General features: G+C 35.3%; 1 protein-coding gene across 2 annotated transcripts in view; it reads left to right on the top strand.

Annotated features, from left to right (window-relative positions):
• Window positions 1-9951, top strand: part of KNDC1 (kinase non-catalytic C-lobe domain containing 1) — a 59389-nt gene extending 49438 nt beyond the window's left edge. Inside the window, exons 18-30 of one of the 2 annotated variants that reach the window (XM_040071792.2) lie at window positions 94-187; window positions 299-396; window positions 664-875; window positions 2159-2272; window positions 2670-2817; window positions 3089-3268; window positions 4313-4528; window positions 4845-4927; window positions 6221-6371; window positions 6772-6894; window positions 6997-7056; window positions 7659-7816; window positions 8075-9951. In XM_040071792.2, the coding sequence (XP_039927726.1) occupies window positions 94-187; window positions 299-396; window positions 664-875; window positions 2159-2272; window positions 2670-2817; window positions 3089-3268; window positions 4313-4528; window positions 4845-4927; window positions 6221-6371; window positions 6772-6894; window positions 6997-7056; window positions 7659-7816; window positions 8075-8306 (1869 nt within the window). In that variant the 3' untranslated portion in view covers window positions 8307-9951. The remainder of the gene's footprint in view (window positions 1-93; window positions 188-298; window positions 397-663; window positions 876-2158; window positions 2273-2669; window positions 2818-3088; window positions 3269-4312; window positions 4529-4844; window positions 4928-6220; window positions 6372-6771; window positions 6895-6996; window positions 7057-7658; window positions 7817-8074) is intronic. The other variant, XM_040071793.2, reaches the window with a different exon arrangement.
• The last annotated feature ends 3693 nt before the right edge of the window (window positions 9952-13644 follow it).

Here is a 13644-nt window from a genome sequence, read left to right as displayed (position 1 = left end):
CATAAAAAATTATTCTCTTCCAATACTTCACTTTCTTACTAGAACCACCTTCCACTTACAATTCTGATTAGAATCCTATTTCTTTTTAAATAGGAACTAGAACAATTGCTAATGATGGAGACAAAAAATTACAGAAGGACCATAAAGTTTTACCAGAAACTATTGCAGAAAGAAAGGAGAAGCAAAGGTAAGACTACAGCAACTTGCCAGTAGTAAATTGGCTCCATAGTACTTTTAAGGACCTTTTCTCTAAATTTGAATCGTTGATGTTCTTATGCCATGCATTTTAAATCTAAAGGTCCTGAAACTAAATCCAAGTTGCCCAAGCTTAGAGGACAGCTACAGGAGATGAAATCAAAAGTACAGTTTCTTGAACTGGTAAAGAAATACGTACAGGCAAGTCAGAGTTTATTTCACTTGTGTTTCATTTGTCATTTCATTACTGAGGCTCAGATCACTATATGAAAGGTGAAATGGTTTGTGTCAAACTGCCAAATTAAGTAAGATCCAAAAGAATTATTAAAGGTAATTGCTAATAGTATTATTTAAAAAGAAAAAAAAAATAGATTGTATGAAATGCAATTTTTCTTTAAACTGATTGCAGTTTATGTGAATTTGCCTCTTTAATTTCTTGTTTTATCATGGCCTTGCTTCTTTGAGCAGATGATGTATGCAGAGCAGTGGGGTGTGGAGTCCTATGTGCTGCCTACAGTCATTCACAGTGGGAGAGCTGACACCATGGACACGGCACCTGTGGATGAATCATCATTGCTCCTTTACTATAACACGGAGAAACACCAATGCAATAATCAAAATGGAGTTAGAGCTCTGCAGGCCGGTACACCACTTGGTTTAATGGCTTATTTATATTCTAGGTATAGTATATTTCACACATAAATTGGGAATGGGTTGAAGTATAGTTGCTAAATCCAGAAAAATTTGTCTCTGTGATAAATCCTAGTTACTCAAAATTTAACAAATTCTCCTCTCTTCTATCAAGTTTATATTATTTCTGTGAACACTCAGTTACAGAAATGGAGATGGAAAGATCAGCTGGCTTTCATTAGAAGTATTTGATAATAAATAAAAAACTAGCAACTTAAAACTTTTGTATCTTTTACTTGTTTGAGGTTTGCTCAGATAGTTGCCATGGAATCAAGACTTCATGGTAATGCCAGTAATACAACAATTCTTCATATAATTTGGTCATTCTTATTAATAATGTCTGGATATGAAAATGTTTAGATTTGATTCTACAGTTTATTGTCCCAATAATCAGTCCTTGGCATTGATCAAGATGCAGGCATATCTCAGGGTTTAAATGGGGGCAGAGGTGTCCTTCAGCTCTGGTGAGGGCAGTGTTGTTTTAAGGTACCTGTGCTGTAATAGTGTGAAGGATAAAGATTGCCAGAGGCTCCCTCAGACTTGTGCCACTGTAGAGAGAGCAACTTCCTCCCAGCTACTTCTCCCAGTTCATCCTGACTCTGAGTCCCAGTTACGTACACTGGATGCTGCTTTTCCTGGTTTCCTGCTTTTCATTTTGGTACAAAATGAAGAAATGTTTCAGAATTGGGCTTCCCACATTCATCAAACCCAAACTTTCATGATAAGCTGTAAGCCAATAGGGAGAAAAGACAATTAACCTGTGCTAAGACCTTGAGAGTGTGTGTATATAAAAGAATAAAATGCCCGCATTTTTGATGTGTGTTTAATAATTGCATTCTGTTGTTAAAGTAACTACTCCTCTAATTAGAGCTGCAGGGGAATATTTTCTTGCTTAGTGTATCTACTTCTTATGCTGTTATTATAATAAAAATGTTTTAAAGCAGCATCAAGTTAGATGATAGAAAAAAAAGAAGATGTAATATGTTCTTGCATGCTATTTAGATTGCAACTTGCCTTAATAATAGAAATGTCAAAGTGGTTATTCACAAAATTGAAAGTAGAGGAACTCTTTATAAAACAAATTATGCTTTCAGGGTTGGCAATCACAGTACTTGATGTAAAAATAATTTTAAAAAGAACCAAGGTTTTATGAAGAGCTTGAGAATCTAAAATGTCTATTCTTGAGATCTTGAGGATTTTTTGCTGTTGCTGTACTCAAATGCAAGTTGAAGATGTGTTCTGGCTTGTCTGAAGTTTTTCTTGTGCTTTACAGAAATGCCTTTTTAGAAGGTTATGTACAGCAGTTTCTTTACACATTTCGCTATTTCTGCACACAAGAAGAATTTTTGCAGTTTCTTCTTGATAGAATCAGCAGCACTTTATCCAGGTACAGTAAATTCCCATGAAAAACATTATCAAAGCACAACTGAGTTTCTTCCCAATAACAAATAGCTGTTTCTCAGAAGTCCTACTTAATTAAAATGATTTTTTATGTTTGTTTTTGTAAGACTCTCTTATCAAGTGAGAGCAAAATTAAAGCAAGAACTACATCTGACAATGTGCTTACTTCCAGTTCTACTTCTCACTTCTACCAGTTATCCACTAATGGGTAGTAATTACAACCTCAGCTTTGTTTCCATAGAGACATGGATTCTAGAGACATGGAATTTAGGAATTTAAGATACTATATTAAATGCCAAATGGGTGGGTTTTGTCAATGCTTGTTTTTAAATTGGAATTGGATATCAATTTTGGCATAATAAGTTTCTTTTTCTTCTCACCAGTGCAAACCTGGATCCTTCCACGTCTCTTACCAAAATATGTAACCGAAGTTTCTACATCCTGCAGGCCTGGATTGAAGACTGTTACAATGTAGACTTTGCAACAAATACTGATCTTCTGGGTACCCTAAAAGAATTTATTTCTTCCAAGGTAATTCAGAATTTCAGTAGATCCTTTAAGGAAAAAAAAAAAAAAAAAAAAAAAAAAGAATAGGTCAGTTATGGGGTATGTAACATAGTTATTACAAAAAGCTGCCCGAAGTACAATTAAAGTAAATAAAAGAAAAATTATGCTATATTTGACAACTATGTTCAGTATGTCTGGTTCTGAGCAAGTAAGAATCTTACAACTGTATTGTAACCTGCTTATAATTTCTGGGAACCTGAGTTCTGTGTTCTGTGAGCCTATTTTGCTTTCCCAGGTTGCTTCATTAAATGGCTACGGAGAGCGCTTGTTGTCACTGCTCGAGGACGCCTCTGCCAGGAAAAGTGGCAATGCTGATCGGTGCTCTGGTGTGGACAAATGTGAAGAGGAAAGTGAGGAGGGCAGAAAAACATTACATTCCCTATGTAAAAAGCTCTCAGAAGATGTTTCCAGGAAGGTGTGTCTTTTCTTCAGGCTGCAGTGTATGGAGCACATTTCCATATATTATGTTTTGACATAAACAGAAGTGTCCAGCTTAGAGTCCAGACCTACTTAGTAAGAATTATATACCTGTATTTTAAATTTTCTTTTGAAAGTATCTAAGATCCAGACAGTTCTGCAACCATGACAATAATCTTAATTCCTGACAGCTGTTTCAGTAATCACAGATCAGATCAAAATTTTGAGAGTCAAACTCTTCATTCTTGACTCTAACATATGACTCATAGTTATTAGGAAACCTTTGCCCCTTTGTCAACCATTAATGCTTTTTATTAGGCATCTTTGTAAGGCTATAAATACAAGAAAACAGCAGGAGCTACAAGGTTCCCTGCTAGAACTTCAAAGCTTGTAGCAAGAACTTGCCTGAACTTTTGTCTGTATTTACTACTGTACTGTGATCTACAGCCCCAGAAACCAGAACATACTGCAGGCTTTTCCCAAAACCAGATCTCTTTACAAAGTGACCAAAATAACATGTGGAAGTCAAATGTATTAATAACATACAAGCTGAATTAAACATCAGCCTCGTGATAAATTCCATGGGTATGTTGGGGACTCAGCCAAGAAAGGGCAAACAGAATAAAGGAACGGGGACTTTTTTTATTGTTACTGCACAATAATGATAATGGAAAATGGAAGAAGGAAAAAGAATGAAAAAACCAAGTACTTCTTGGAAAGGGATATTTGATTCTAAGCAAAAGGGAGAAGTAAAATATTTTATGGCAGCAAGCTTGAATACACAGAGGTTTGTTTTAAATACTGATTGTTGATTGATATCTAGCAGCCTTCTGCTTAGACTAATCCACTGTGCATATTATATTAGCTTAAAATAGCAGTGTTGAGTAAAACAATTTGTTCTGGGCTAACCTTGAAGATGAGCTGGAGAATTTTGCATGCACAAAAGTGTTTCTCTTAACAACACTTTCTTGAAAGTTACATCAAGGGGAGACTTAGTGTTTGTTTATGAGAAGTTGTAACCTTACATTTATTTTTTCTACAGAACTTCTACTGGAAACTATCCAAAGGTATGGGACCAATTGCACAGTATCAGAGAGGGCAGCTGCACCCAGGATCAGCAGTTTTGCCAAAGCCCTGCTGTAGCAGTTTCCCAGAAGAATCTTCAGTCTCCTTAGCTAGAGCGGATGAAGTGGGACCAGTTCTCCTGATGGAGTGCAGCGCCCAACAGCTTTGTTGGCAGCTGACACTACTGCAACAGGTACAAAGATCTTGGTTTATTTGGAGGTACAAATAATAACTATCTTCTTACTCTTTCTCTTCTTTCTTTACCATTTCCTAACCTTGTTTCAAGCTTATTTCATACTATTTTATATAAGACTTTGAGTTAAAACGTTTCTCTTGAAAACTCTACAGTGAAATTTAGAACATCCAATGCTATTCTTAGGCTGTGATCCCTCTCATAATTCATGCAGGTGGGGTGGGAGGAGGACATACTCTGTCATTTTTATTCCTGAGCATTTTAAAAGAATTGTTAGAACTAACAGCAAATATATCTTGCTTTTTTTGTTGTTTAGGAAGTATTTAATAAATGTCATCCAGTACACTTCCTAAATTCCAGAGCACTTGGTGTTAAAGACAAATGTGTCGCTGTGCCGAAGTAAGTTGCTTGTTTTAACTGCCATTTGATTTTGTTGATGTACAATAATTTAAAGTGTCACACTTTTAACACAGCCAGAATCAGAGAAACAATTTAAATACTTAGTAATTTTTTTGCAGCCTAGGTAGCCTAGGGGCTATTTTTATGGGTTATTTAATTTCTGGAGATTTCATACGTGGATACTGATATGTATCTATGGACGTGTATGGGTGTGGGAGGCCACGTTTGCCAGGTGATTTCTTTGAAATCCAAAGTGAGTTGAGGCCAAAATATTTCTAAGAGCTTGTGTTGGGGGTTGCTTGAAAGGTTTCATTTTTGGCAGGGAAAAATGTCATGGATTCTGAAGTACATCTTTGGTCATGAATATGCATATGTGTATAAAATCTCAAAGGTATTTATAGTCTTACAAAATAGCTGAGGTTGGAAGGGACCTCTCACCAAAAGTAGTCCAACTACCCTGCTGAAAGCAAGGTTAGCTGGACCAGGTTGCCCAGACTTATGTGCAGTTGGGTTTTGAAGGTGAATGGAGACCCCACAGCTTCTCTGTGCAATGGTTCTTCTGTATATTAGAGAGATGAATTATTGACATTCAGAGATAAACAGGAATTTTTCAATAGTTACTAGAGTGGTTACCAACCTATTTAAATTATTTGATCATCAGTAATTAATGTTTTCTTCCAACCACATAGACCTAATTATTTTTATGATGGTCTGCTTCTTACATACTCAGTGGATTCAGTTAACTTCTAATTAGAATTGTTAACTGCACTACCTATGGTAGATTTTTGCTTCTAAGGGTAGGGAATGAACATCTAAAGCAACGCATTTTTTACAGGTTGTTCAATGGCCAAGGCTAGATCACCTGGTTTATACAGATTTTGGGGTTCAGTCACGGGAAATGACGTGTGTGGTGCCACTAGATGTCAGGCTTGATTTCTTATGTGGCTGCAGTAAAGTTTGCGTTTCTGGCTGTTATTTTGTGTCAGATTGGCTGGGGTTTTATTGTGCACTAATGAGTGGTGAAAGTGTTTTTATGTACAGGAATGTATCCTATATATGCTTAGTTTTTGATCAGATATACTTACCTTGTAATTATAAGGAAGAAAAAGTGACATGGCTCACTATGCACATCATGAAGTATGAAATCAAGATGGCAAGAAATGCAAAATTTTTTTAAATGGTTAGAAGCTTACTTCTTCACAATCAAGGTTTTCTTTAAAAATCCAGTATGGTCTAGAATTATTTTTTGCCTTTTTTTTGTTTTTTTTTTCTCTTTCTCTGTATTTTCTTTAGGGCAGTTTCTGCTGAGACAGTTTCACTTAAAGTCTGTAATCTGTTTCTGTCGAAGTGCGTACAAGACCAGTACCTTCTGCAATTATTAAAAAATGCAGAGAGTATCAGCACCTGGGTTGCTGCTGAAATTGTAACATGTCACACAACTAAGGTTAGTCATTGTTTATTGTACTCTTAACTACAAAACAGTTAATTTGTCATTAGCTATGACTTGCTATGTAGCAAACCCACAAGAAATATTCTGAAATACACCTGTGAGTGGGCAGTTAATAATTTGGTTTGTTGTCACAGGGAAGGTCTTGGATGCTTTTTTGTAGCAGGTGTCAAAACCGAACAGAATATAAGAAATGGATTGTCTGAGGGGAATATGGGTCAAACTTTTATCAAGGACACCTGAGTGACAGGAAGAGAAAAAATGTGTGAAGGGAAATGCTACTAAAGTCAGCAATTTTGATAACAAATTGAAAAAGGAAACACCTCTTCTTCTTCTAAATTTTATTATGTAGATTTACTATGTATATGTATGTTATATATTTTAATTTTTTTTCCAGCGGCAGGTGAGCTTGTTATCAAAATTTCTTCTTATAGCAAAATACTGCTATGAACAAAGAAATTTTGCTACTGCAATGCAAATCCTAGCAGGCTTGGAAAATCTTATTGTACGACAGTTGCCAGTAAGTTTGGGACTCTGTTCTCTAACCATTTTGCTTAATATAATCTTGTTCCAATATAGACATTAATGTGAAAAACAAAAATATATTCTGTTTTATTGTAAGGCCTGGAAAATTCTACCTGCAAAAGTAGCTGAGATAATGGAGGAACTCAAGGCTGTTGAGGTATAGTATAAAGTCCTTAATGCAAAATTACATGTTTTGGGGTTGGAGAAGGTGCAAGATCTGCTTAAATGGGGGGGGTCTCTGTGGGATGTAAACCATAATTTTTACTTTTATTATGAGTTTAATTTGATTGAAGACTTTTTACTCCTAATCCAAGAGTTTACATAAATTTTAATCTCGGTATTTCTTTATCATGTGTCATGTGTGACAAATCAAAATTTCAAATGCTACATTGCATTAGAAGATTTCTGCAGAAGCTTCGCAGCTGTAATATGTTCTGAAAAATATTACATGCTTATTTTATTATAGGAATTCTTTTATTGATCTATACAATTTTGAAACATAGAGTGAGGTTTTAAAATGCAGTTTTGCCTGCAATTTACAACAATTGAAATTATGTATGAAATATCTTTTGATTAAAGTTAGGGGGTTTGTGTACTTTAAAAAGTTAACTGCAAGATGAATTCATAGTGTTTTCTTCAACCTCAGTGCCAAAAGTTAATTTTCATGACAGATAAATAGATGGTGTTAAGTACACAGAGAACTTGTAAAACCTTCCCCAAGATTTAATGTGAGATTAATCCATGTGTATTTTTAACTAGGTGTTTTTAAAAAGCGACAGCTTATGTCTGATGGAAGGAGACAGATTCAAAACTCTTCCAACAATTCCCTCAGCCCATGTTTTGGCTATGCATGTCCAACAACTTGAAACTGGAGGATTCACAATGACAAATGGAGCTCACAAGTGGACTAAACTTAGGTAATTATTTTAATTATATGTATATATCACCTATACTTTTTATTATACTATTGTCTAATAAGATAATGAGAGCTAATGCAGCATTTCACTGCTAGCAGTTCAAATAGTTTCATTTGTTTAGACATGTTATTAGAGGTACATGCACAATAGAATAAAAGATGCCTTTGAATTTCCTTTAAGGTTTGTTTTTTGGTTTATGCTTTTGTTTTTATCATCAGCAAAACAAACTAATCTTTTTTTACCATATTCTCTTAAAAGAAATATTGCAAAAGTTGTGAGCCAAGTTCATGCCTTTCAAGAGAATCCTTATACATATGCACCAGATTTCAAGCTGCAGTCTTACCTCAGACAAAGAATAACTCGTTTTAAAGATGCAGACATTTCTTCCTTGGCAGCTGACAACTGTGCCAACTTCCATCGGATACCAGCAGAAAAACATTCGCGAAAAATTCAGGACACGCTGCGCAGGATGAAAGCAACATTTCAGTAATTATTTATGTTTCATCTGTTCTATTCTGGGTCTAGACTGTAAAACCGGATTAAGTTGACTTCATCTATTGGACCTATTTCCAAGCAAATACTTAAGTGAAGTGACATAAGATACTGTCTCAAGTTAAAATTATTTTATTTCTCACCATGGAATTATAAAATGCTGACTAATGAGATTTGAATCACTGGCAACTGGGTGGCAGATCAAAAGAGTAAAAAGAGAGATAAAATTGAAGAGAGGATGAAAAGGCTTATTAGTTCTGTTACTCTTCTTTAGCATAAATAATTAATTAGCCTGAAAACCAATATCTAAAAAATACTGTGGAAAAAAAGTTAAAATTCCAGCTTCTGTTGCCAAGTTGGCCTAGGAGAGTTCAAAACATAGTTCAATAAATGTTGAATCTATTTTTATATAAACACAGTACACTTATATCCTGCCATATTATGCATATAATTCAGAAATACAGATCCTCTGCTCCTCATTGACTGTTGGTGTGTCTTGCTTTTATGTTGTATATCATGAAAACTGTAACTGACATAAGTAATTGGCTGTTTGTTTCTCCTACCAAGGAAGGAGAGGAATGCTATCCTTCAACTTTTTAGTTTGATTTTAAAGTCATCAGGCTAACCTGTTTCCAAATGAAAGTAAGAGCTGAATGTGAGTATTGCTCTGCTTCTGCACTCCTGGCATTGTGAAGACAGTAAATGTGAAATTGCTTTTTTTATCTGTATTGGGCACAAGAGTCACTTTGCCAATTTATGTCTGTCTGTATGTGTGCACATTTGAGTATGACTTTTGCTCCTGAGGTTGTTTTTGTAGATCACAGTGCTCCAGCAGCATCCAATAGAAGATAACTATGTGAAATTTGGATCTGCAACTCGTAAAACTGTGGTGCTAACCTATTCATAGAGCTTATACTTACAGGACCTTCTAAATGGCCATGAAATGTGTTGCTCTTGCTGGAAAATTTGTTGAGCTACCCAGGTTTATGCAAGGCCAGAATGTTAAGGCTACGAATTAGTTAAAAATACAAGTATTTCTACCAGTGGGAGCTGTGGTAGTGTTGAATGAGAAGTAGGGAAGGGCAAGAAGCACTTAAGCACTGTTCTGAAAGTGATTTACTTAGAACTGTGTTAAAAAAAAAATTAAAAAGAAAATGTTTTGAGAGGAGTAAAGGGTAGATGTGATCTAAGTATCTGTCAAGTGATGGAGAAGGATAATGATGTAAGAAATGGGAGCGTGTACATGTCTGGTATTTTGCATTTGTACTGTTGTGTTTGACAGAAGTGCATGTGCACATGCTGAACTGTAGCTTTCTCAATGTATAAGAGGAAGGCTTCTCCTTTTCTCTTGTCAGTAACAGCAATATTACATCTCAACCCTCTCTCGTCTTCTTCAGTAAAAACAAGGTGTGTCTATACTTTCCTTTAACTTTTTCCTACTAATACAATACCACTAACTTTTGGCTCTTATTGGTTTAAACACTGAAGAACTCAGTCCTCAATAGGGTTTTCTTGCTTTTGTCCTACTTTTAATATGATTTATTTTATTTACCATATGTAGGTTTAACATGTCATTAATTATAGTATTCTGACTTACCCTTAGGGAAGTAAATCATGTTGCTATTTCTCTAATAATTGCCAAATGTGAAAATGTTTAATATTTACCTCTTAGCTTTATGATTTAAGAATGTTAATGATAACATTATGTTCAGACATATGTTCAGACATACATTTCATGTATTTTATCTGTATGCATATTATTTTAAATAATTGGTTTTCGTAGTAGTTATTTGGGATTTTGTCAATTAAAAATCACCATTCACTTAAACCCACACTTTGCCTTTGAACAAGAGTAAAATTTTAAATAGCATAAGTTTTACTAATGTAAAGTACTCCACAAGACTTGTTAATCACATGTCCTTAATAAATTCATTTTATACAGTTCGCAGTCAGACTTCTGAAATTGCTTTTGTGAATTTTCTTATCATTTATATTTTGCTCTCATGAGAATTAGCTCATGTATTTCTTAGCTCTGTGTTAGTACCTCTAGAAAATATTGCTTATTCTGTGACAGTAACTGGTGCTATACAAGATTTTATAAAATCAGCTCATGTCCTCTGTAAGTGCTTCAGCCTATCAAACCTTATATTGGTATTAATGCATAGTGTTAAGGTACTACTTGGTGTGTTTCCCTCAATCAGATATTTCAGATTTTCTCTTTAGGCACCACCCCACAACAACAACAGCAACAAATATTAATAGCTAATGAAAAACATCCACTCCTTTACAAGGAACCTGGTTTGGTTTTGTCCATGAACACTGAGGTATGTGTATCTTATACAACACAGACTTGAGAAGAAAGTTACACCTTGCCTATAACCGTGCTCCTTATTTATGACTAAGAAGCAGTAAGGGTTGAGCTAAAGTTTTCTCTCTTTGTAGGGAATGTCCTTTAAGAAAAAATAATGGGATAAAACATATCAAAGAAACATGTTCATTTTTATCTAGTTGGCAAAATATTATTGGCATCAGTAATTGTACTGCAAAAGTGAGGGACTTTGCAGTCTGGACCTGTGCTCCTGTTCCAATACCAAACTAGAATTTTTGGGTAAAAAAATTTGAGTTTGTTCTTTAAGCCACAATTGCCACCAGCTGTCCTAGCTCTTCCTCATTTTTTCCACTTTCCCCTCATCTTGCTGTTATGTTTATTTTTCAAACAGTGAGCCATGGAGTTCTGAAGTGAAGTCTGCTCCTTGGGAGACTTTCTGGTTGCTTTGTGTATTGGTGCCCTTAGCAGATGTTTGCCCCCAGGATCCCTGGGGTTTTCACTCCTCTTGTGAGAGAGCTGGGAAGTGTGTCCTTCTCATACCAGCTCTGTTACAAACCAGGTTTCCAGCTCCAACACCTCCAGAAGCCTGCCAGGAAGCAGGGATGGAATTCAATTGCATCCTATGAAACATTCTGTAGAATCCCAAACCAACGACCTGCAACATAATTAGTGAATCAACACTGATTCATGATTCTGACAAATTCATTCCTTTAGAAAATTTTCAACCACTTCTAGACTTTGCCTTGTGTATTGGATTGGTTTCATAAGTGTTGCTGAGACTCATCATTTCTGTGAGTACTCAATGTGGTTTGCAAAGGATTAAAACTTGAGGAAAAATTGTAATTTAAAAAATAAATAAACTACAGTTAGAAAGGTGCGGAAGTCATCGATTTTCTCAGTGTTAAACAAACAGCTGATTGTTTCAATCCTTGATATTATGATGGTGGGAAGAGTGCAGATAAATTTTCTTCCTCATACTTGCTTAAATACAATCCAAGGCATAATCTTGTTTAAATTCCAAGTGTTCTGTTTAGAGCTAGCTTTTTTTTCCCCCAGAAAGTCTTCTTTTCTCAAAATATGCTTTTATAAATAATGAGTTTTAAATGTATACTGAGCTTTGACAGACCCTCAAAGCATTGGAAATGAAGGTTTGAATAATATTTGAAAACTAAAGTCCTATAAATCAGACTTAGTTGAGGGGGCATCTTTGGGATTTGACTGATTAGGAGATAATCTTCATCTATAAATGTTTTTGCCATTGTTAAGTTACTATAAATGTAAGACACTGCCCTCACTACCATTTGGACTATAAAGTTTTTTTCCCCCAAGAGATCTTGTAATTATTACATACCAATAAATTACTAATTTGTGGTGAAATCTTCCATTGGAGATTTTTATGTGGTTTCATAGTCAGATAACCCTCTAAAATACATGTGAGAATGAACAATTTCACCTTTTGAATTCCTGTTTAAAAATTCCAGCAGCAAACAAGTTTGAAGAAACTTTTAATGTGGCTGGTTTTAATCTATCAATTAATGACAATAACTCTGCAAATTGATGCTCATTTGCTGTCATGTATGATAAAATTCATAAACAATAACAGTAGTAGATTATTTACCTAAGTAGCAAAATTCCAGGATAATCAGCTGCACAGTCATAGACTAGGATTATTGGGTTTTCTAGGGGAAAGGGAAAATAGAGTCACTTCTTTTGGGGAAGAAGTGTCTTTATATCCCTTCAAGATATCTCCTAGTTCTCATTTTCTTGATGCAACGAAGTGAACGGGTGCAAAGGACATGAAAATATAAGGTGGAAAAGAACAGATGATTCCTGAGATGAAAATACAGACACACAGACATGAGCAAAGTAACTTTTCTCCATGAAGGTGAACTGCAGGTCAAAGGTTGGATAATTCTGTTAAAGACCATTGTTGAGAATACAAAATCCCCCAAATTAGTTTATTTAAATAAAAGATAATGGACAGAAACCTAGAGAAGGATGTGAAGAACTCAACAGACTATCAAACAACTCTTTTGATGTTTAATCAACTAAGCTGATGAAATACCGAATATCCTAGGCTGCATCTAAAAATTGCAAGGATGATGTATTTTGAAGTGTCACAAGTAGTCTCTCATGTATTGTTTCTCCAGACCAAGGGATACCTTGAAGTACACTGTGCCCACATCCCTACCCATACCACCTTCTTATCCCTCTGCCGACAGCCAGGATGTGATTTGCTCTCTGAGCCCAGCGTGAGGACACTTCAGATGCAGCTTTGTGGATATAAGCTAGTGCTGGAACCATAGGGAATAATCTTTAAGATTTTACAGTGTTTAATAGATAAACTATTGGAAATCTTCATGTGGAAAGCAATCAAGATGAAAGTTACCATGAGACAACAGAGTTCATGATTCAAAGAAAAGAAAGAGATGAAAGAAGCAGAATAGTAACACTGGGCTTCAAGAAAACAAACTTCAACAAACTCAAGGAATTGGTACATGAGGTCCTGGGGAAGGAATTAAAACACAAAGAAAAATTCAGGAGACCTGAGAGTTTCTAAGAAGAATTTCTAAGGCCATATTTTAAGTATAACATTCTATCCACATGCAAAGGAAAGAAAACTCAAAGAGCACTGTGGCTGCATTACAGGCTTATCAATTACCTGAAAAAAAATAAAAAAAGAATACTGGAAAAGAAGAAGTGGAAACATGACAGTTACATTATCAAGAACAAATATAAAATAACAGCACAGCGGGTTAGGAACAAAATTGGACAGACAAAAAATTTTTGTCAGCAAGGGAAAAGCAAAAGCAAATCCATTTAAAAATAGATTTTTAAATATTTTTCTGTTATACAGTAATAGCTCTCTGCTTACCAGAAGAGGTAAGTATCGGATGGTGCAAAAGCCTGGAGTGCTTGCTGTTCCACTGCCACTCCTCTAAACAATGCATGTCATGATCTGTTAACCAGGAATGCAGGTCAGAGGCTATCAAGCTAATTATCATAA

This window comes from Hirundo rustica, chromosome 8, assembly GCF_015227805.2.
Source record: "Hirundo rustica isolate bHirRus1 chromosome 8, bHirRus1.pri.v3, whole genome shotgun sequence".
Lineage (NCBI taxonomy): Eukaryota > Metazoa > Chordata > Aves > Passeriformes > Hirundinidae > Hirundo > Hirundo rustica.
Note: the sequence above shows the minus strand (reverse complement) of the source record. Positions and strands in the feature narration are given on the sequence as shown.